This window comes from Suncus etruscus, chromosome 15, assembly GCF_024139225.1.
Source record: "Suncus etruscus isolate mSunEtr1 chromosome 15, mSunEtr1.pri.cur, whole genome shotgun sequence".
Taxonomy (NCBI): Eukaryota; Metazoa; Chordata; class Mammalia; order Eulipotyphla; family Soricidae; genus Suncus; species Suncus etruscus.
Genome location: NC_064862.1, coordinates 64,931,980 through 64,957,096, shown reverse-complemented (window position 1 = coordinate 64,957,096; position 25,117 = coordinate 64,931,980). Strand labels below are relative to the sequence as shown.

The 25,117-nt window shown below is 38.8% G+C and overlaps 1 protein-coding gene across 1 annotated transcript in view; it reads right to left on the bottom strand.

Moving 5' to 3' along the window:
* LOC126029907 (phospholipid-transporting ATPase ABCA3-like) overlaps nucleotides 1–25,117 on the bottom strand; it is a 113,690-nt gene that overhangs the window by 68,540 nt on the left and 20,033 nt on the right. Inside the window, exons 6-13 of the mRNA XM_049788148.1 lie at nucleotides 24,684–24,800; nucleotides 22,619–22,736; nucleotides 18,458–18,631; nucleotides 17,362–17,540; nucleotides 16,270–16,404; nucleotides 10,232–10,361; nucleotides 3,183–3,337; nucleotides 2,815–2,970 (exon numbers count right to left, since the gene is read on the bottom strand). Coding sequence (XP_049644105.1) covers nucleotides 2,815–2,970; nucleotides 3,183–3,337; nucleotides 10,232–10,361; nucleotides 16,270–16,404; nucleotides 17,362–17,540; nucleotides 18,458–18,631; nucleotides 22,619–22,736; nucleotides 24,684–24,800 — 1,164 coding nt within the window. The remainder of the gene's footprint in view (nucleotides 1–2,814; nucleotides 2,971–3,182; nucleotides 3,338–10,231; nucleotides 10,362–16,269; nucleotides 16,405–17,361; nucleotides 17,541–18,457; nucleotides 18,632–22,618; nucleotides 22,737–24,683; nucleotides 24,801–25,117) is intronic.

The following is a 25,117-nucleotide window of genomic DNA, read 5'->3' as shown; positions in this document are numbered from 1 at the left end:
GGTGTGGGGGGAATCATGCTCTCCTGGACAAAGTGGTCAGCCCAGGGTCCTATGGCTAGCTGTCCTGCCCAGAGCCCCCATCATACCAGTCAAAAGCCCACGAAGTCCTGGCATGTGGAGTGCTCTGGTCCCAGCCGAGCCTCTGCAGTTGTTGGCTGCCCAGGGAGGAATGTCTCACCCCCTCCCCCCAGGGCCCGATTAACCAGGCGTGGCCCTGAAGACCCGCCTGATGTGGGGGAATCTTGTTCCCCTGGACTAAGTGGCCAGCCCAGGGGTCCTATGGCTAGCTGTCCTGCCCAGAGCCCCCAACATACCAGGCAAACACACCAAGAAATCCTGGCATTCGGAGTGTTCTGGGCCCAGCTGAGCCTCTGTAGTTTTTGGATGCCTAGGAAGAAATCTCTCACCCCCTCCTCCCAGGGCCGGATTAACCAGGCGTGGCCCTGAAGACCCGCCCGGTGTGGGGGGAATCATGCTCTCCTGGACAAAGTGGTCAGCCCAGGGTCCTATGGCTAGCTGTCCTGCCCAGAGCCCCCATCATACCAGTCAAAAGCCCACGAAGTCCTGGCATGTGGAGTGCTCTGGTCCCAGCCGAGCCTCTGCAGTTGTTGGCTGCCCAGGGAGGAATTTCTCACCCCCTCCCCCCAGGGCCCGATTAACCAGGCGTGGCCCTGAAGACCCGCCTGATGTGGGGGAATCTTGTTCCCCTGGACTAAGTGGCCAGCCCAGGGGTCCTATGGCTAGCTGTCCTGCCCAGAGCCCCCAACATACCAGGCAAACACACCAAGAAATCCTGGCATTCGGAGTGTTCTGGGCCCAGCTGAGCCTCTGTAGTTTTTGGATGCCTAGGAAGAAATCTCTCACCCCCTCCTCCCAGGGCCGGATTAACCAGGCGTGGCCCTGAAGACCCGCCCGGTGTGGGGGGAATCATGCTCTCCTGGACAAAGTGGTCAGCCCAGGGTCCTATGGCTAGCTGTCCTGCCCAGAGCCCCCATCAAACCAGTCAAAAGCCCACGAAGTCCTGGCATGTGGAGTGCTCTGGTCCCAGCCGAGCCTCTGCAGTTGTTGGCTGCCCAGGGAGGAATTTCTCACCCCCTCCCCCCAGGGCCCGATTAACCAGGCGTGGCCCTGAAGACCCGCCTGATGTGGGGGAATCTTGTTCCCCTGGACTAAGTGGCCAGCCCAGGGGTCCTATGGCTAGCTGTCCTGCCCAGAGCCCCCAACATACCAGGCAAACACACCAAGAAATCCTGGCATTCGGAGTGTTCTGGGCCCAGCTGAGCCTCTGTAGTTTTTGGATGCCTAGGAAGAAATCTCTCACCCCCTCCTCCCAGGGCCGGATTAACCAGGCGTGGCCCTGAAGACCCGCCCGGTGTGGGGGGAATCATGCTCTCCTGGACAAAGTGGTCAGCCCAGGGTCCTATGGCTAGCTGTCCTGCCCAGAGCCCCCATCATACCAGTCAAAAGCCCACGAAGTCCTGGCATGTGGAGTGCTCTGGTCCCAGCCGAGCCTCTGCAGTTGTTGGCTGCCCAGGGAGGAATTTCTCACCCCCTCCCCCCAGGGCCCGATTAACCAGGCGTGGCCCTGAAGACCCGCCTGATGTGGGGGAATCTTGTTCCCCTGGACTAAGTGGCCAGCCCAGGGGTCCTATGGCTAGCTGTCCTGCCCAGAGCCCCCAACATACCAGGCAAACACACCAAGAAATCCTGGCATTCGGAGTGTTCTGGGCCCAGCTCTCTTTCTTTCTTTCTTTCTTCTTTCTTTCTTTCTTTCTTTCTTTCTTTCTTTCTTTCTTTCTTTCTTTCTTTCTTTCTTTCTTTCTTTCTTTCTTTCTTTCTTCTCTCTTTCTTTTCTTTTTCTTCTTTCTTTCTTCTTCCTTCCTTCCTTTCTTTCTTCTTCCTTCCTTCCTTCCTTTCTTCCTTTCTTTCTTTCTTTCTTTCTTTCTTTCTTTCTTTCTTTCTTTCTTTCTTTCTTTCTTTCTTTCTTTCTTTCTTTCTTTCTTTCTTTCTTTCTTTCTATCCTTTCTTTCTTTCTCTTTTCTTTTTTCTCTTTTTTCTTTCTTTCTCTCTTCCTTCCTTCCCACCCTCCTCTGCTCCCTCCTCCCCTCCTCTCTCCCCTTCCTCCCCTTGCTCTCCTCCCTCTCCTCCCTCCCCTCCCTCCCCTCCCTCCCCTCCCTCCCTCCCCTCCCTCCCTCCCTCCCTCCCTTCCTTCTTTCCTTCCTTCCTTCCTTCCTTCCTTCCTTCCTTCCTTCCTTCCTTCCTTCCTTCCTTCCTTCCTTCCTTCCTTCCTTCCTTCCTTCCTTCCTTCCTTCTTTTCCTTCCTTGTTTTTTGGGTCACAGCCAGCAGTGCTCAGGGGTTAACTCCTGGATCTGTGCTCAGAAATCGCTCCAGGCAGGCTTGGAGGACCATATGGGATGCCAGGATTCGAACCAAGGGTGGGGCTCCTTTTAAAGTGTTAGATCATTTCTGGGGCTGGAGCTATAGCACAACAGTAAGGCATTTGCCATACATGCAACCAACACAGGACAGACGGTGGTTCGAGGTCATCTTAGTCTGCCAGGGGCGATTTTTGAGCACAGAGCCAGGAGTAACTCCTGAGTGCTGCCGGGTGTAACCCAAAACCCAAAAATAAATAAATAAATAAGTAAAACAAAATTTTAGATCATTTCATATAAGTTGTCAGAATTGTGTCAGTTAACTTAAATTTACACCTTATTGGAGATCCTTTTTCTGTTCTCTTTCCCTGTTCCCTCTCCCTCATACCTATACCTATATAAATCTATATATTTATATATGTATATATATTCTCTTACCTTGGAACCACCTATAAGTGCTATAATTATAGAGACCTTGCGTTTCATTCCTCCAGTTAGCAAGCTTGAATACACATTACGCTTTTCTAGAAGGTGGAAAGTAGTAAGCATTTGGTCAATTTCTGTAGATCTGATATTTCCAGGTACTCCTTTTAACTAGAAAGAAGAGACAGAATTTAAGGTGGTGCTTTCTTAGAACCGTGTTATATCACTTCTTTTGTAACATGCTCTAGTGTCAACTTTCCTTTGTCCATGTTTGTTTAAAGTAAAGTTCACCAAAATCTATTTTGAACTTTCTAAAAATAATTGCTAGTAGTAATTGACTCAAAACCATCAATACACTGAGCAGAAGGAATGTGTTGACTCACCACACAATAGAAATAAAGTTGTTCTGATACTGTCAAGTGATTAAATAATAAATTTTGCTGTGGACACAAGCCCAAGCTTTTTCTGATCTCAACTATCTCTTCTGAGACATTATATCCATTAATGTAGACTTCTCCATAAGTAGCAGGATAAAGACCTAAAATAAAATGAAAGTTATAATCACAGAATTGCTTTGGGAATTTGGGATATTTGTGATTGTATACAACTTTCAATGATATTTATTCTGGTATTTTTTTGGGGGGGGGCCACACCCGGTGGTGCTCAGGGGTTACTCCTGGATGTCTGCTCAGAAATAGCTCCTGGCAGGCACAGGGGACCATATGGAACACCGGGATTCGAACCAACCACCTTTGGTCCTGGATCGGCTGCTTGCAAGGCAAACACTGCTGTGCTATCTCTCCGGGCCCTATTCTGGTATTTTGACAATTATGTATAATGCTTTGGGCATTTAAATTGTTAGCTATTCTAAATAATGACCAAAACTAAATTTCCATTTCTGTATTTAAAAATAACCCAAAATATTTTAATATATAAGCTTTTAATCTCCTTTATGTCTATTATAAGAGCAATCATATCACCCAATTATCAATAATGCCCAATATTACCAATGTGTTAATTCCCAAATAAACCCAATATTCTGAAGTTACATCATCTATTGAATTATTTAAACTTTATTGAAAAACCCAGATTTAGGGGCTGGAGAGATAGGTGTTTGCCTTGCATGCAGAAGGATGGTGGTTCGAATCCTGGCATTTCATATGGTCCCCCAAGCCTGCCTGGAGCGATTTCTGAGCACAGAGCCAGGAGTAACACCTGAGTGCTGCTGGGTGTGACCCAAAAATTAAAAAAACAACTAGATTTACAAAATTATTGATAGTTGTGTTTTAGCTATACAGTATTCTAGCATCAATTTAATTTCTGTCTATCAGGATTCAAGTGTGCAGAAGAGTTGGGAATAGAGTATCATAAGGCATTTAGAGATTTTAAATTGTGGAAGACTGTGGTTTTCTTTCTTTCATTTTCTTACTAAGACTGAATCCATCAAAATGCCCATGAGTCAAATGTTTTATTAACCATACATACATAGTTTTTCTAAATATTTTTTCTAAATATTTCTAAATATTTTTCTAAATATATTTTGATGTATAATGATTCAAAAACTCTTTTTTTTGGGGAGGACAGGCCACACTTGTCAATGTTACTCCTGGCTCAGCAATCAGAAATTACTCCTGGTGAGCTATGAGGACCATATGAGTGTCAAAGATTAAACCCAGGTTGGCCACGTGCAAGGCAAATGATAGTAATCACTTTGGCGCCAATAATTTAAATTTGCTATCATTAAAAAACATTAGTGATGATTGCTGACTGGGAGAAGCTGAGGGGACATGTTGGCTTTGCGTGTTTCTCTTCTCTGATCTCCTGAAGCTCTCCTCAGAGGGCTAAGAAGGGCCCTCCCCCCCAAAAAAACTGTCTACTGAAGGCCCCAGAAGAGCACGGCTGCTCCGCTTCGTGGCCATGCGCTCTTTCAAACTAATGAATCCCACCACAACACGCAGAAAAAAAATCACACTACAAGTGTGACAATGGGGTAACCTCACAGGCAAACACCATGCACAGAGAATAAAAATGATAGCTCTGATGACCCAAAAAATACCAACCATCTGATTAACCTCTCAGATAAGGAGTTTAAAGTAGAAATATGAAAGATCCTCATGGAAATCAAAGAAAACATAGCTCTAGCTGAACAGAACACAAAGATAGAAACCAGAAAACTCCAAACTGAAATAACAGATCTAAAACACACGGTAGCTCAATTGAAAAGCTCAGTGGACAGCCTCTCAAGCAGGGTGACAGCAGCTGAGGACAGAATCAGTGAACTGGAAGATGAAATGCAGAACAATTTTATACAACAGAAGAGATGGGAAAAAAAAACCTTAAGGCATGATCAGACAATGGAAAAAGTACTTAGAAATGTGAACAGATGAAAATAGAAGTCTTTGATAAACTCAAAGATAAAAAACATAAGAATCATTGGAGTCCCAGAGTCCCAGGAAGGAGATCCCCAGGAAAAATCAACAGTCAAAGACATCATCACAGAGAAACCCCCAGAGCTAAAGACTGCATGCAATCAAATCAAAAGAGTACCAGCTAGAAGAGACCCGAAAAAAATACCCCAAGACTCATTCTTGTTACAATGACGAATCCCACAAATAGAGATAGAATACTGAAAGCAGCAAGATCAAAAAGGGAAATTACATTCAAAGGAGCAAATAGGATCCAATGCCTCATCAAGAAGATCATTCACTATGATCAAGTAGGTTTCATCCCAGGAATGCAAGGATGGTTTAAGATCCATAAATCTATCAACATAATACACAACAGCAACAACAAGAAAAATAAAAATTACATAGTCATATCAATAGACGTAGAGAAAGCATTTGATAAGGTCCAACACCCATTCTTGATAAAAAAAAAACTCTCAGCAAGATGGGAATGAAAGGAATCTTGCTCAATATAATTAAGGCCATCTAAAACAAGCCAATGGTAAATATAATCCTCAATGGAGAAAAACTAAAAGCCTTCCCTCTAAATTCTGATACAAGACAAGGCTGTGTGCTCTCACCACTCCTCTTCAACATAGAAGTACTTGCTATAGCAATTAGGCAAGAAAAAGATATCAAAGGAATCCAGATAGAAAATGAATAAGTCAAGCTCTCACTGTTTGCAGATGACATGATACTCTATTTAGAAAACCCTAAAGACTCTACCAAAAAGCTTCTAGAAACAATAGGTGCATATAGCAATGTGGCAGGCTACAAAATTAACACACAGAAATCAATGGCCTTTTTATACACCAAAAATGATAGGGAAGAAATGGACATTAAGAAAACAACCCCATTCACATCAGTGCCACACAAACTCAAATAACACAACTGGGTGTATAAGACGACTCCCTAATTTTGCAGTTAAAACATAGGTTTAGGCCTATATTTGCTGTATCAGACAGAACGTTCCTGTGCTGCAACTGTATGTACAACAGTGAGCCAATCACAACAATCAAAGGTTCAAAGTTTATACTGTAATAGACTTCCTCTCTGACTCTGGCCAATCTGAGCAGACTTTTTACAGTGTAGATTCGGGTCCAGAACATTGTCTAATTCGCATGCATAAGAAGCCTGCTTGGATTGGCTGAGTTAGAGAGGCAGTCCGAGCAGCTTGCAGTGATTGGTGCAGGATCGAGTTGGAAAATTAGTTTTGTGGCAATATTCAGATAATTTTGGTTTAGCGGCATATTGAAACATTTTTTGGGATATATTCAAGAGTATAAGACGACCCCCGATTTTCTGTTGACTTTTTTTTGTTTCAAAAATTGTCTTATATGCCAGAAAATATGGTATATTGGAGTCAACTTGACCAAAGATGTGATGGACCTATACAAAGAAAACTATAAAACCCTGCTCCAAGAAATAAGAGAGGACACATGAACATAGAAACACATACCCTGCTCATGTATTGGCAGGATTAACATAATTAAAATGGCAATAATCCCCAAAGCATTATACATATTTAATGTAATACCTCTAAAGAAACCCTTGGGGCCGGGAAGGTGGCGCTAGAGATAAGGTGTCTGCCTTGTAAGCGCTAACCAAGGAACGGACTGTGGTTCGATTCCCCGGCGTCCCATATAGTCCCCCCAAGCCAGGGGCAATTTCTGAGCACTTAGCCAGGAGTAACCTCTGAGCGTCAAACGGGTGTGGCCCAAAAACCAAAAAAAAAAAAAAAAAGAAATTCTTCAAAGACATTCTTCAAAGAAGTGGATCAAACACTTCTGAAATTCATTTGGAACAATAAACACCCTGGAATAGCTAGAGCAATCCCTGGGAAAAGGAATATGGGAGGCATTACTTTCCCCAACTTTAAACTGTATTACAAAGCAATAGTTATCAAAACAGCATGGTATTGGAAAAAAGACAGACACTCAGATCAGTGGAATAGGACTGAGTACTCAGAGAATGCTCCCCAGACATACAATCACCTAATTTTTGATAAAGTAGCAAGAAATCCTAAATGGAACAGGGAAGCCTCTTCAACAAGTTGTGTTGGCACAACTGGTTAGCCACTTGCAAAAAAGTGAACTTTGATCCCCAGATAATGTTACGTATGAAGGTAAAATCCAAATGGATTGATATCAGACCTGATACTATAAGGTATATAGAGCAACATGTAGGTAAAAACACTCCATGAAATTAAGAATAAAGGCATCTTCAAGGAAGAAACTGTGGAAACAAGTGGAAGCAAAGATAAACAGATGGGAATGTATCAACCTCAGAAGCTTCTGCACCTCAAAAGAAACAGTGCCCAGGATACAAGAGCCACCCACTGAGTGGGAGAAATTATTCACCCAATACTCATCATGTAAGGGACTAATATCCAAAATATGCAAATCACTGACAGAACTTTACAAGAAAAAAATCTAATCCTATCAAAAGTAGGGAGAAGAAATGAACAGACACTGACAAAGAAGAAATATTAATGGCCAAAGGCACATGAAAAAATGTTTCACATAAAAAAAAAGAAAAAATGTTTCACATCACTAATCATCAGGGAGATACAAACCAAAACAACTATGAGGTACCATCGCATGCCAAAGAGATTGGCGCACATCACAAAGAATGAGAACCAGCAGTACTGGCGGGGCTGTGGAGAAAAAGGAACTCTTATCCACTGCTGGTGGGAATGCTGTCTAGTCCAACCTTTATGGAAAACGATATGGAGATTCCTCCAAAAACTGGAAATTGAGCTCCCATACAATCCAGCTATACCACTCCTAGTGATATACCCTAAGAACACAAAAATACAATACAACAATTCCTTCCTCACATCTATATTCATTACAGCACTATTTACTATAGCAAGATTCTGGAAACAACCAAGATGCCCTTCAACAAATGAATGGCTAAAGAAACTGTGGTACATATACACAATGGAATATTATGCAGCTGTCAGGAGTGATGAAGTCATTAAATTTTGCTATACATGAATGTACATGGAATCTATTATGTTGAGTGAAATAAATCAGAGGGAGAATATAGACACAGATTAGTCTCACTCATATATAGGTTTTAAGAAAAATAAAAGGGGGCTGGTGAGGTGGCGCTAGAGGTAAGGTGTTTGCCTTGCAAGCGCTAGCCAAGGAAGGACCGCGGTTCAGATCTCCCAGCGTCCCATATGGTCTCCCCAAGCCAGGGGCGATTTCTAAGTGCTTAGCCAGGAGTAACCCCTGAGCATCAAATGGGTGTGGCCTAACCCCCCCAAAAAAAAAAGAAAAATAAAAGGCATTCTTGCAATAATTATCAGAGACAAAAGAGAGGATGGCTAGAAGTTCCAGTACACTACATGAAGCTCACCACATAGAGTGGTGAGTGCAGTTAGAGAAATAACTACATTGGGAACTATCATAACAATGTGAATGAATGAGGGAAGTCGAAAGCCTGTCTAGAGCACAGGTGGGGGTGAAGTAGGGAGGAGGGAGATTTGGGACATTGATGATGGGAATTTTGCACTGGTGAAGGGGGGTGGTGTTCTTTACATGACTGAAACCCAACAACAATCATTTTTGTAATCAAGGTGTTTAAATAAAGATATTTTTTAAAAAAATCATTAGTTTGGGGGTCCAGAGTGATAACTCAGTGGGTAGGGCATTTGCCTTGCATGGAGCCTACCCAGGTTTGATCCACAGCACCCACACACAGTCCCACAAGCCTACCAGGAGTGATTTCTGATACAGAGCCAGGATAAACCCTGATTCTGTTTGGGTGTGCCTCCCAAGACAAAGAAACAAAAACTCCCAAAACATTAGTTTTTAGGTGGGGGGCCACAGTGATACTGCAACAGTTTTGATCTGAGTTTGATTCCAACATCCAAGAAATTTTCTTGAGCACAACAAAAAGTAATAGATATAGAGGCAAGAATAAGCTCTGAGAATTTTCAAAAGCAAAAAATAAAAAATAATTTTTGAATTTTCTTAGTTTTAGCTTCTGACTAAAATTTTAGTTGGCAATTATTTCCTTTCTTCCCTTAAATTCCACAGTTGGTGTTCTTTCTCGAGCTGGCCCAGGTGACAGTTTGTCTTTGGAAATTTTTTGTCTTGACAATTTTTCTTGGATATTTGAAAAGAAATGTGTACATTGCTGTTATTTGGGTAACTTTTATTTTAAGAAATATCAGTTAAGTCCTGATGGTAAATGGTGTTTAGGTCTTTGATACCCTGTTTCCTTTTCTGTATATTGTTTTTATCAATTGCTATAATAGAGATGCTGAAGTCTCCTATTATATGGGTCCACTTTTCTATTCATTTTATGAATTTCATCCCAATTGGTTTAAATATCTTGATGCCTTATTTTCTAATAAATTGCTATTAAGAATTTTATGTCTTTTTAGGTAGAATTTGGTCATATAATGTCCTCCATTACTCAAAGCATATCATTTTTGCTTGCTTGTTTTTGTTTTGGGGCAGCTCTCAAGAATTTCTCCTGACTCTGCTCTTAGAAATTACTCCTGGCAGTCTTGGCGACCATATGGGATGCTGAGGCTTGTACCCCACTCAGCTGTGTGCAAGGCAAATGCCTTACCTGCTGTGTTATCCCTCCAGTCCCATATAATTTTTTTATCTTATATTAAAACACTTATCATTTAAAAATAAAATAGGGGCCCGGAGAGATAGCACAGTGGTGTTTGCCTTGCAAGCAGCCGATCCAGGACCAAAGGTGGTTGGTTCAAATCCCGGTGTCCCATATGGTCCCCCATGCCTGCCAGGAGCTATTTCTGAGCAGACAGCCAGGAGTAACCCCTGAGTAACGCTGGGTGTGGCCTAAACCAAAAAAAAATAAAAATAAAAATAAAATAGATTACTGAACATATTAAAGTATTTTCAAAGTGACTAAACTGTTTATATCAGAAGGATACATATGAGTTTTATCCACAGTGCTTGGAGAGGACACTTTCTGAAGAAAGTTAAACACATACATACCTGAGAGAATGGATAGAGTAGAGGATTTTCCTGCTCCATTGCTTCCTAGAAGAACAGTAATCTGCCCCTCATATAAATTCAAATTTAGGTTTTTTACAGCTATTTTGGTAGTATTACGCATAGGATATTCCTGTGGGGAAAAACCACAAATACGAATTTTATGTTATCAGCATCATGTAGAAAGAACAAAGATGTATACCAACTTTCATTAGAACAACAAAAACAACAAAAACAAAAACAGAGTCAAACTGAAGAGAGACAGTATCAATATATAGGAATAGTGAAACTTTGGAAATTTGGAGGCAAAAATAAAAACTTCAGCTTTTTTACAATAAAAGTATAAACACTTGCTGATCCATATTATATGTTGCTGCATTTTTCCCACTACTTTCTTGAAGCTGATAAGTCCACTTTCTTCTTTAGTGAAATACAGCTTTGCATGAGTTTGGAAAACTATCTATTGAAAACCTAAACAGAATATCTACAACTTAGGTGATCTATTTCAAATTTGTGTCAAAAATAATAGTGTATAGGGGCTGAAGCAAAGACACAAGAGGTAAGGCGTCTGTCTGCCTTGCCCGTGCTAGCGTAGGACGAACCACAGTTCGATCCTCCTGCGTCCCATATGGTCCCCCAAACCAGGAGCAATTTCTGAGCACATAGCCAAGAGTAACCTGAGTGTCACAGGATGTGCCCCTCCCCCAAATAGTAGTGTTTATGCTTAAGACACAAAAATATGAAGGAGAGTCACACTCATTCTATCAAACAAGATGCCAAATAATATAGTCAGAACTTTACTTGAAACTATTAAGTGCAATGAGATTTGTCAGCATTAATTAGACTTAAATGTAAAGAGAGCTGTTATATATTTGCTACAGTTATTAAAATATAAAAAACTATTAAGAATATTTTGATAAGTTTTAAAAATTTTGTCTGCTTGAGGACTTTTAGTTGGCAACCATTCTAGAGAATGTGGTAATTTGGAGGACAAAAGGAAGAAAACAGAAAATTCATAATAAATTAATGGAGCAAACAATGATTTGTTAATTAAGTATTTTTGTGTCTATAAATATATAAATGTTAATGATTTTCACTCTGTAATATGTTTTAGTTTATTAGTAATCAGATTTTAATTAATTTACATATGCAGGAGTATAAACTGTTCACAAGATTATGAACAAACCAATTATTTTTATTTTTAAATTTATTTATTTTTGGTTTTTCGGCCACACCGGGTTACTCTCAGGGGTTACTCCTGGCTATGCACTCAGAAATAACTCCTGGCTTGGGGGACCATATGGGATGCTGGGGATTGATCCCAGGTCTGTCCTGGGTCAGCCTCATGCAAGGTAAATGCCCTACTGCTGCACTATTGCTCTGGCCCCTTTAGTTTTAATTTTTTTCATGTTTTTAATTCTTTTTATTTAAACACCATACTTACAAGGTTATTCCCACTAGTTATTTTCCCACTGATAAGCTTGTTCATGATTGTGTTACAGTCATACAATATATAACAACCTTCACCATTACACATTTCCTGTCACCAGTCACCAATGACAACAGTTTCCCTCTCACCCTCCCTGACACCGTCTTCCCACTACCCACCCTATCCCACCTGTTTCTGGGGATGGCATTTTACTTCTCTCTCTGGCTCACTCTCTCTCTCTCCCTCCTTTTTTGACACTGTTTGCACTACTGTTAATGAGTGGTGCCATGCATGTCACTTTCATAGTAGACCATTCTCTACTCTAAGTACACTCTTCACTCTTTATGGCAAGCTTGCTACCTTGGACTGGTCCTCCTAATCCTGATCTCTATTGTATTTTGAATTCATCACCACACTGTCTTTTATTTTCCTTATATCCCACAGATGAATGAGATTATTCTATTTTTATCCTTCTCCCTGATTCATTTTACTCAGCATAATAATCTCTATATCCATCCATATATATAAGAAAATTTCATAACTTCATTTCTCCTAATGGCTGCATAGTATTCTATTGTATAGATGTACCCTTTTGATCTTGCTGTTTTCAGTATTATTTTCCTATCTGTGGTTTTCATCACTGTGACTAGAATATGCCTTGCTTTTCTTTGGATCTCTTCCATCTGGTACTCTACAGACATCCAGGATATGGTTGCATGCATTCTTTAGGTCTGGGAATTTCTCAGCAATTATATCCTTGATTGTTGATTCTTTATTGGGATTTTCTTTATTGATCTCTGGAACCCAAATGATTATTATGTTATTTCTATTGAGTTTAGCTCAGAGTTCTATTGTCTGTTTGCTTGCTTTTCCATCCTCTTTTGTATGAATGTGTTCTATCTAGCTGATTCCATTCTCAATGGCTGTTACTCTGCTGGTGAGGCTTTCCAGTGGGGTTTTTATTTCACCTAGCAAGTTTTTCAGCCCTGATATTTCTTTTGAAGTCCCCCCCCCACCTTTTTTTTTTCATTCACACCCAGCAGCGCTCAGAAATCCTGGCTCCACTCTCAGAAATCGCTCCCGGCAGGCTCGGGGGACCATATGAGATGCCGGGATTCGAACCAATGACCTCCTGCATGAAAGGCAAACGCCTTACCTCCATGCTATCTCTCCGGCCCCAAGTTTTCTCATTTCTACTCTCATATCCTCTTAACTCTTATGAGCTATCCATTCCATTGTTTAAGTTCTTTGAACATCCTTAACATTTCCTTTATAAAGTCCTAATCAGAGATGTTAAGTAGGTGGCAGGTATTGTTTGGGTCTCCAGAACTAGCATCTTCAGTCACAAAGTGTGGTGGAGTTCTGTGTAGTTTTCCAATCTGTGAACTTTGTTGTATGGTACTATTATTATGTGTTGTGTTGAAGCTCCTTGACTGGAAGAAATGTGCAGCCACTCATCTGGATTTAAACTGAGGCTTTTTTCCCCTCCAAATTCTGCTCACAATCTCGATTTGATAAGTTTTACATGTAAATAGCTTGAGAAGCTTCTTGTGTAATTGATATTTAAAGCCATTAAGTTTAGAATTAAAATATTCCTTTAATAAAGCCTATAATAATAAAAATACATATCTTATATAACAGAAAATACTGAGTTTATTTTTTACCCAAAACAGCTCTGTTTATTCCTAATTTCTCTTCATACCTGGTAGCTTATATTAGCAGCTTATTCTAAAATCTACTTCAGTGCAGACCAAAGGGAACTTTTTCCAAAGGGAACTCTTAATTCAATAAGCCAGAAAAGTCCACAAACTTCAAATTCTCCTATATTGATAAATGGCTTCACTCTACTAACATTTTCACAAGCCACAGAATGTCTAGTAAATTTTATCCTAGAGACAGTCATTCATGAAATTGATAAACAAGTCTTCTCAGTCTAACTCCAAAATATAAATGCTAAATATTTCTGATGTCACTTCAACATGACAAATTTTATCTAAGCTATAAGAAAAGTCTTCAATTCATCTTCTTTCTTATCTTACTTTTCTTCCCTAAGCTCTGGGGTCAAAGGTGATCTAGGCATTCCCTCTTTACTACATTTACCTTTATTACATTTCCTCATCCAGTTATTCTAAATACCACAGATCAGTGAGTTCACCCTGTATTTATCTCTCTTCTGTCTTTCTTCACTCCACATGGTATCTTCTAGTTCCAACCAAGTTTCAGCAAATTCCATAATTTCATTGTTCCTTGCAGCTTCATAAGTATTCCATTGTGAATATATACCACATCTTCACAGACTGTTCATCTGTCATTGGACACCTAGGTTGATTTTATGTCTTTGCCATTGTGTTTTTTGCAAACAATGAATAATGATATGCATAGTTCTTTGTTTGGAATGAATGTTTTTAAGTTCTAAAAAGTGGAATTGCTGGATTAGATGGCAACTCAACTCTAAATTTACTGGACTCTGCATTTTATTTTCTTCAGAATTCTTTTTTGCACCACAGTCCTGCCAGCACAGATTATGCCTACTATTTTTGATATGCCTCAGTCTCAATGGTTTGAGATCATATCTCATTGTTGTTCTGATTTGAATTTCACTTATAATAAGTGATATTGAGCATTTTAAAAAATAAATATCTTTATTTAAGCATCATGATTACAAGCATTTTTATAGTTGGGTTTTAGTTATATATAAAAAAAGAACACCCCACTTTTAACAGTGCAACATTACTACAACCAATGCCCTTCATCTCCCTATCCCCCATCCCTTGCCTATGTATTCAAGACAAGCTTTTTATTTCTCTCACTATGTAGTATTGTCATGGTAGTTGTCAGTGTAGTTATTTCTCTAACTGCAATCACCACTCATTATGGTAAGCTTCTGTGGGCTGGTCCTTCCAGTCCTCATCTCTATTGTCTCTGGGTATTATTACAATGGTTCAGCAGTAGGGCATTTGCCTTGCATGCAGCAGACCCAGGACGAATCGTGGTTTGATCCCCCGGCATCTCATATGGTCCCCCAAGCCAGGAGCGATTTCTGAGCTCATAGCCAGGAGTAATCCCTGAGCATCACTGGATGTGCCCCTCCCCCCAAAAAAGATGAGATATGTGAACAATCAATAAAGGTATTGCCCAGGCAATCAAATCAAGAAGTAAAATAAATATACCATTAGGAGTAAAAGAAAAATTCAGAGTCTCTGAATTTGTACCACTCTGATCACTATCAGTGATCATGGTAGTAACTCAGGAATAGATCTTGTAACTCCCATCTTTGGATATATAGCTCACTTACAACAAACAAAACCCAACCACAATCATGTTTGTAATCAAAGTGTTTAAATAAAGATATTAATTTTATTTTATTTTTATAAATTATCTTTATTTAAACACTGTGATTACAAATATAATTGTAGTTGTATGATTACAGTCATGTAAAGAACACCCCCCTTCACCAGTGCAGGATTCCCACCACCAATTTCCCGGATCTACCTACTCCCCACCCCACCCACACCTGTACTTGAGACAAGCTTTCTTTTTCCCTCATTCATTCACATGCTATGATAGTTTTCAGTGTAGTTATTTCTCTAACTGCACTTATCACTCTGTGTGGTGAGCTTCATGTCATGAGCTGCACCTACATGGGAAAATGGGGGAAATAAGATTTGGGACTGAGGCAGTAAAATAATAGAAATGAGATTTGTAGGGCAGTATCAAGGTCACAATACAAGATGGATCTTATGGATATATAAAATATATGCATACAATACTATCAATAAAAAAAACAAGGAGAAAAAAATTCCAGTGACTATCCCAACATAAACCAGTGCTATAACAGCCCACCCTCCTCCCAAAGTGCATTCCCATTAGAAGATATTAATTTTAAAAAAATTAGAGAAAACTTCAAAGTTTTGATTTGATCTTCTTCCTTCTTCTTCTTCTTCTTCTTCTTCTTCTTCTCCTTCTTCTTTCTTCTTCTTCTTCCTTCTTCTTCTTCTTCTTCTTCTTCCTCCTCCTCCTTCTTCTTCTTCCTTCTTCTTCTTCTTCTTCTTCTTCCTTTCTTCTTCTTCTTCTTCTTCTTCTTCTTCTTCTTCTTCTTCTTCTTCTTCTTCTTCTTCCTTCTTCTTCTTCTTCTTCTTCTTCTTCTTCTTCTTCTTCTTCTTCTTCTTCTTCTTCTTCTTCTTCTTCTTCTTCTTCTTCTTCTTCTTCTTCTTCTTCTTCTTCTTCTTCTTCTTCTTCTTCTTCTTCTTCTTCTTCTTCTTTTTGCTTTTGAGCCACACCTTGTAGTGCTCAGGTGTTACTCCTAGCTCTGAGTCCAAAAATCACTCCTGGTGATTTGATGCCGGTATCAAACCCAGGTTGGCTATGTACAAGGCAAAAAGCTCCCCCGGCTGTGCTTTTGCTCTGGTCTTTATTTTTTCTTAAGGAGAAAGATGTGACTTTTATTATATTTATAAAAATATTTCATTTAAATATTTCTTCAGGCTAACCATGAAATTTTGATTATATGGTATGTTTTTCTTACAATTCCCTAAACAAAAAATGTAATGAAGTAAGGCTTTTATGTAAGCCATATCAAGGAAAAGTGATCTGAAACTATACCTTACCTTACCTTCCACAAATTTTTTATTTGTATTCCTGCTGTCAAATTAGTAGGTTCATCTTCAAAAAATTGAGTTTTGGCTATATCTTCAAATTCTTTTCTCTGTGTACACTTCTTTGGATTTTTTCCACACCAGTAAGAAGGCTAAGAAAGGATTTTAAAGATTAATCACAACAAAGAAACTGCATATAGCCTATAACCCATTATATTAAAACTGCATAAAATGTTACAAGATTGAATTTTTGACATAATTGATGGGCATCTTCTAAACATAAAATCATAAATAAGTATCTGTTCAAGGGGGAAAAATCTTCAAAATTATGAAATGGTAAAATTATGGCATAACTTTATAAGAAATATTCTAGAAATATATAGACATACTCTAGATATGTTCTAGAAATATCATTAATAATAATAGAAAATATTGATAAGTGAAAGAAAGATATTCATGCTCCAGAGTTTTCAGTGGATTTGACTCTAAAGAATCTGAAAAATACAATCAATTAAATCAATGATAAATATCCAGATACGTTACATAATTAAATCTCTTCTTGTTAACATCTATAACTTACTTTATATAATTTCTTTATAAAAAATTTAAATTCTGGGCCTGGAGAGATAGCACAGCGGCGTTTGCCTTGCAAGCAGCCGATTCAGGACCAAAGGTGGTTGGTTCGAATCCTGATGTCCCATATGGTCCCCCATGCCTGCCAGGAGCTATTTCTGAGCAGACAGCCAGGAGTAACCCCTGAGCAATGCTGGGTGTGGCCCAAAAAAACAAAAGAAAAAAAATTTTAAATTCCTTATGAAGTACTTGATTCTTGACTGTAAATATGATAAAACTCAAACTTTGAAAAACTTGCAGTTGAAGGCCAGGATACACGTAATACATATATATGTTTATATACATGTATATATGTTGTATTAAATTGTACCGGAAAACATTAGTGACTTAGTATTGCTATACTGATAAAAATGAGATGTTTTTTATGTATACTGATTCAACTATACACTGCAAACTTAGGATTTTTTTTTCAATTGGATTCACAAAACAGGTTTATCAGAACTGTGGCTTCTCTCAATAGAAGTTTTAAAACTCACCTGTACAAAAAAGTACCAAGGTTTTGGCATGCCATACTCTCCTGGAAAAACAGCTTCTATATACCAGGTCACAAGGCCATACAAGAAACCATCAAATAACAACATTCCTAGTACATAACCAAAATGAAATTTCTCAGATCTGAGTGGTTCAAAGAGGTTGCTCCATCTAATTCCTATTTCTAACAGACAACAAAAGACATTTAGTTGTTAATAGATCTAAATATAATTATTTATCTATGTCATTAAAGGAGAAATATGTCAATATGTTTTATATTTTTACTTGATTCAATTACTCTCTTATACTATTAGAAATTATGATATCATAGTGTACATATAAGATTCTGCCTACTGTATGTGACCCAAACAAACCATGAGTGAAACAAAAATGAAACATACTAAATGCAAATTAGAAAAATAGAGGGGCCAGAGCTATAGCACAGCGATAGGGCATTTGCCTTGCCCATGGCCAATCCAGGAAGAACCTCTGTTTGATCCCCGGCGTCCCATATGTTCTTTTGAGCCAGGAGCGATTTCTGAGTGCATAGCCAGGAGTAACCCCTGAATGTCACAGGGTGTGGTCCAAAAATAAAAAAATAAACAGACCCATAGGTTAATATATTGGTTCTTTCTAGGGCTAAAATCTCATTGATATATATTATCTTGGAAAAGTGATCATTAAAATGGGAATAACAGACCCATAGGTTAATATGTTGGCTCTTTCTAGGGCTAAAATTTTACTGATATATATTATATTGGAAAAGCAATCATTAAAATGGGAATTCATATTGCCTGACATATAGCTGGAAGAATTTTATACAAATATATACTTCACTTATATAAAAAAGAAAAAAGTTATTAAAAGTAGAGCAGTGCTAATTTCTCCCCCAACAAATATACAGTGGACATCAATTCCAAATAAGAGTAAGAAGGACCTAACAAAGTTCAGTAAATTTTGTAGAAAATGTGGAACTTCCCATGTACTATATAGTTGTATAAGATCATTTGCATGTTTTGAAGAATAGCATATCAACGGTAACCAAAATATAAAATTAAATAAATGTGAGAACATTGGGAAAATTGCAAGTTAAATACTTACCCTCTTTTTCTGACTTTACTATGAATCTGGCTCCCACTGCCATTGCAACATTTGAGCTAAGACAGAATAACAGCGTCTGGAAGACTGACAGTTCTGTCAATTTTTCAGTGACTAAAGGAGTTGGAAAGTAGAAGGCAATATAAAAGAAACCTCCAATACTGACAGCAAAATATACTGCAAATAAAAAAAAAGTTAAAACCTGAAATTCAAATAGCTTTTTTTTATTATAAGAGTATACTAAACTAAGCACATCTGGAATAAAAAATAATGTTTTTTTTCATTTGTCTAAAATTACTAAGCAAAGCAAAAGCTCAGACATATAATTAAAGATTTATTCTAGGAACACAAAGATGACAATCTAATTGCAATATACTATAGCAATACAAAGAAAAAGAAAAGTCACATGAACATATTAATAGAGGCAGAGAAAATGTTTTACAAGCTCCCACATCTATTCATAGTTGAAATAAGTTCTCAACAACTTATCTTAATACAGTTAAAGCTAGTTACCACAAATCCACAACTAACATCGTAACTCAAAGTAAAAAGCTGAAAGTCTTCCTTGTAAGAGCAGGAGATAATAAGTTTGCCAAATCTCATTACTGCCATTCAATATGATATTGGAAGTCTTTGTCATAGCAATTTAAAAGAAAGAGATAGTAAGAGGACCCAGATTTGGTTTGAGATGTGAAGGAAAGTGGACACTGACAAAAAAAATTGAAGCACTCATTGTATGCCTGAAAGCCAATCATGAATCACTGTAATTTTGTGGTAACTAAATAAAGGAAAAAAATTAAAGAGGGGGCTGAAGCAATAGTACAGCAGGTAGGGCATTTGCCTTGCACCCAGGTTCAATCCCTGGCATCCCATATAGTCCCACAGCCTGCCAGGAACAATTTCTGAATGCAGAGTCAGGAGTTACTCCTGAGCGTCACCAGGTGTGGTCCAAAAACAAAAACAAAAATTAAAGAGGACCCAGATTTAAAAAATAACAAATTATTACTACTTGCAGATGACACACTTTAGAAAACAAGAAAAAAACCACAAAACCTCCTAGAAGCAATAAACTTGTATAGTAAAGTGACTGACTTCAAAACCAATGCACAAAAATCCATGGATGTCTGTAGGTAAATAAAGAAGAAATAAATTTTTTAAAAAAAAATCAATTTTATTTATAATTATGTTTCAAGAAATACAGTACTTGGGCATCTTCTTACCAAGGAGGTGATAGACTTACAAAGAAAATAATGTCACTATTAAAAGGAATAGATGATACAAGAAGATAGAAGCATATCCAATCACTTTACATGGATTTGCAGGATTAATATGGTCAATATGGCTACCCTTCCCAAACTACTGTACATATTTAATTGTTCCTCTAAAAATCTTCAATCTGCTTTAAGAGACAGACTAATTGCTGTTAAAAACTTTAAATGAAGTAATAATATCCCCTCCCCACTATCACCCCACTTAGCCAAAGAAGCCTTGGGGGGAAAGATTGAAGGTTTTTATTCTTCCAATTAAAAATTGGGGGCTGGTGAGGTGGTGCTAGAGGTAAGGTGTCTGCCTTGCAAGCGCTAGCCAAGGAAGGATCGTGGTTTGATCCCCCGGCGTCCCATATGGCCCCCCCAAGCCAGGGGCAATTTCTGAGCGCTTAGCCAGGAGTAACCCCTGAGCGTCAAACGGGTGTGGCCCAAAAAAAACAAAAAAAAATTAAAAATTATATTAAAAGCTATAATAATCATGATAAATTAGTTCTGGAATAGAATTGAGAGCCTAAGATAGACCCTCAGGTTTGTGGTAAATTAATCTTTGGAAATGTGCAAAGTGTCTCAATCAATTAAAGAAAAATTTAATGGGGCCTGAGCTACTGCACAGCAGTAAGGCATTTGCCTTCCATGCAGCTGACCCAGGACGGACCTGGGTTCAAACCCCAGCTTCCCATATGGTCCCCCCAAGACAGGAGCAATTTTTGAGCGCATAGCCAGGAATAACCCCTTGAGCGTCACTGGGTGTGGCCTACAATAAAAAATAATTTAAATAATTTAGTCTCTCCAGTAGAAGATACTGAAGCCACCTTAATCTTAAATCTTCCTGACAATAGTTATGATAGGGACAAAAAAAAAAAATAGGAATATAGCCCTAAGGAAAGGAAAGATCAGTATAGTGGTATTTTGTAATCTAGAATAACCTCTGCTGTGTAGTTAATTAGATGTCCAATTACCCAGAAGATAATCATCTCAATATCCTACCCCTATTTTATCAATGCAGCTGCTTTAAGCGCCATGGAAAATCCTTCTTTAAACTCAATGGAAAATGCTTATCTCCCATTCTTTACTCTGCTTGTTAAAAAGGTTTAAGAGGATAAAGTGTTCTGCATTTCGTTGGAATCTCCATAATCTAGAAGCTTCCCTGCTTTCTTTCCCCTTCCTTTCTTTTTAAAGGAAAATTTTTAATAAAGTCTTTCCATCTGCAGCTTGTTGGTTTCAAGGAGAATAAAAGACCATTATAATATTCATGAAAACATTCATTGAGCAATCAGCTAATGGTTAAGAACCCTCAGACATGGTGTCATTTTTTTTATTTATATCCAATTTTTACATGAATTATATTAATGTTCATAACTTTTTTTCTCATTCAAATAATAGATCTTCTCAGTTAGAATATGGATGAGGGATAGAAGAGATGGTATAACAAATAAGGTGCTTGCCTTGCAAATGGCATACCTGGGTTTTTTTTTCACAACATCCAATATGGTCCCTAGAGACCAAGACTATGGGCTGAAAAATTCTGGGATTATTTTCTAAATGGGGAAGAGCTGAGTTCTCAAACATCCACTCCATGACCCAAACCCAGCAAACTGCTCACACCTACCATCTTCCTGGTAGAAAAAAATGCCCAGTTCCTCTACCAAGCTCCAAAAGAAAATAATGGCCTCTGACTCTTCCCAGGTAATCTGATCTAGGCTGATACCTCTGTGGCATTCTCAGAATGGATGGGGACAGAATCCTCTTTCTGCATAAACCACAGCAGCCCAGCACACACCCTACACCTCAGAGAGAAACAATTTAATCTTATCAAACTACTAAGACATCAAATTTGTTTCAGATCTACTGATCCTGGACCGCATAGCTGCATGACACCTCAACATTTTATAGTAGTATCAGTCTAGTAGTAGCATAGGAAATCTGAAAGTTACATACAAATCTATCAAGCTCAGTGTAACACAGAAGCTCAACTAGCACCAATCATAGCCCAGTAAATCCTTAGACCTGATTTTAGTAACACAATGGAAAGATAGGATAATTATTTCAAATTGACCCTTTTTTTTATTTGTTTGTTTGTTTTGGTTTGGTTTGGTTTTTCGGGCCACACCCGTTTGATGCTCAGGGGTTACTCCTGGCTACTCGCTCAGAAATTGCCCCTGGCTTGGGGGGACCATATGGGACGCCGGGGGATCAAACCGTGGTCCTTTCCTTGGCTAGCGCTTGCAAGGCAGACACCTTACCTCTAGCACCACCTCGCCGGCCCCAAATTGACCCTTGTTGACCTAAGTTTGGATAATTCCACTTGCAACAAACAATATGAAGGAAATTTGTGTATTTAAGGAGGATGGCAAGGGTGATGGGTAGGAAATTAGGGAAACTGGTGAAGGTAAGTTTGCTGGTGGTGGGATCGCTGTTTAAACATTTAATGCCTAAAATGACTGTATTAAGAACAACTTTGTAAATTCCAGTGTTATTATAAAATATTTTTTAGGGACCGAAGAGATTGCACAGAAGTAGGGTGTTTGCCTTGCACACAACCGACCCAGGACGGACCCAAGTTTGATTCTGGCATTCCATATGGTCCCCTGACCCTGCCAGGAGTGATTTGTGAGCATATAGCCAGAAGTAACCTCTTAGCACTGCCGGATATGTCCCCAAAACAAACAAAACAAACAAAACAAAAATTTTAAATAGAATCCCCAAAGCCCTACCAGTAATCCCTGACCACAGAGTTAGGAGTAAACCCTGAGCACCATAGGGTATACTCAACCCCTCAACCTCACACACCAGAATATAAATAGAGGCTCTTATGAGGTACAAAATTTTTTTCAGGAGTATCCATATACAATCCATACTAAATCACCAAAATACTTTTTCAGAAGTTAACACTCACCTTTACTGAAGAATGTACTAATCATGAAACTGAAGAATATTGTAGCAAAAGCAAAACATAGCAAAAAGACAAAGACCAGAGATGCATCACTGTATAGGAAGATTGGCTTTGGATCAACCTAGCAAAATGATTGGAGACACAGATTAGCCATACTGTTGCAGGTATAGAAATAGGGAGTCCCTGCTAATGTATCAAGGGAAACAAAACTCTGAGGCCTTTGATACACAGATTTGTGGAGCTCAGCTCAGAAAAACCACTGAGATGCAGAATTTCAGGCCCAGAGCATGACTGAACTCCACCCTCAAGGAGGATATTGTCTACCACTGGAACAAAGGCCATGCTAAGACTATTAAAAGAAGAACATCAAAAGGTCCAAGTTCATAACCTTGGTAACAGATTTTAGGGTTCAGTTTGAGAAAATTTATCTGTAAACTGACATGGAAAAAAATACACATTTGCCCTTATATCTGCCTGAGATATGTATTCTCCCTTTCTTTTACCTCATGGAGCATTTGCCTACATCTTGAGTTGTTTAATTCTTACTTTAGGGAGCATTGCCCATTCTGAAGAAATGACTTCACCTCTTTTCTATGTGTGTGGAACTCATTTAAGGACTTATTAATTTATTCTGGAGAAATGACCTACAACATCTCCATGTGGAATATGTTCTTGTTTTTTTTCCAATCTGAAGAAGTCTGTGTTCTCTCTTGAATCTGTCTCTTTCTCTTTCTCTCTTTCTCCTCTCTTTCTCTCTCTCCTCTCTCTCTTCTCTTTCTCTCTTCTCTCTCTCCTCTCTCTCTCCTCTCTCTCCTCTCTCTCTCCTCTCTCTCCTCTCTCTCTCTCTCTCTCTCTCTCTCTCTCTCTCTCTCTCTCTCTCTCTCCCCCCTCCCTCTTCCTCTCTCTCTCTCTCTCCCTCCATCCCTTCCTTTCTTAAACATACTTATTTATTTCACCATTGATCTGAAATTTTCTTTCAGGGAGAAAAAAGGTAAAGGACATGAAAGATCTTGGGTAAAGTTTAGGACTGACTTTCCTGCAAAGGACAATTCCTTGCTCTAGCCCAGTGCTTCTCAATTATTTTCTGTCATGCCCCCCTAGGAAAAGAAAACATTTTTGCGCCCCCCCCCGTGTGACTGTAAATAGTATCTTTATGTAAAAAGAAAATTTAACCTGCAAAACGAAAATATATAAAATAATTTGAGCTGATTTTTTAATCAGAGGTGATGTCTGGATGAATGGCTACAATGAGCACGTTTTGCAACACATAACTTTTCAAAGCAGCGTTTGAAGCAGGACACAGCAACTCTCAGCTCCAGAGACATACAGAGACATAAAACGGGGCTTAGTTTGTTATGACAGTGTTTGCTGAGGTCAAACGTGCCCTCCTCTAGGAAGCCTTATGCTCCCCCTGGGGGGCGCGCCCACTATTTGAGAAGCACTGTGAGTCTAGCCTGAGTTCCATGGTTTCCTTTGAAAGTAGGTGGCAGAGATAATTTCTCTTACTGGGCTGATAATTTCTCTTAATGGAACCCAAGAGTGGTTTGATAACTGCTGTACAAAGCTAATGAGAGATGTAAGATCTGTACCATACAGTTGCACATAGCAGACTTTTACCAGTGTTAAACTTCCCCAGTAACTTTCCTGGGTAGAGGGGGAAGAAAGAGGTAGGCTACCTTCATTCTTCCTTCTTAACTTTCATCTTATCTCTCCCCATTTCACTTACTCCTATACTCTCCTAAAACAAGAGTCATCTCTGCTCCCCTTTCCACAAAAAAAAAAAAAAAAAAAAAAATAGTACTCTAGTGTCATTGCAAAAATGAAAAAGGAGAAATGAATTATCTGTCAATATTTAATATTGCTAGTAAAATTAACAATAATCTTGTGAGAGAAAGAGTAAACTGTTCATTGACTTCTGATATGCCCCGACACTGTAAAAAGCCCCTTATTTCCCACTGTGAAGCCACTAAATACCTATTTTAATTCTCTAGCAACCTTAATCCAAGAAGCCCACCCACCATGACTTCTCTCAAAGTCTGGCTACAACATGCTTCAGTTAGACACTTACCTTAAAAAAGAAAATTATGCAAATTAAAATAATGTTAATTAAGTACACAATCAGGAATGTAACGAAATAAGCAGCCCAAAGCATCCAATTACTGAGTCCTATCATAAGTTGGTACTCCTGTGAGAGAGTTAACCAAATGTTATTTAAAAATATAAATATATTAAATTCACTCATAAGGCATTTGATAGGATAATAAATATAAAACATTTAGCTAAACTGTAACAACATTCAAACTTTTAGATAAGTTTTCTAATTTAATTTCCACTACTTCCAAGATAACTTAAGTAACTAAAAAACTTACAGTGAATTTTTTCCTTTTGTAGGCCACACCTGGTGGCACTCAGGGGTGACTCATGGCTTTGCACTCAGAGATAGCTCCTGGCTCAAGGAAACATATGAGATGCTGGAATTGAGCCTACATCTGTACTGGGACA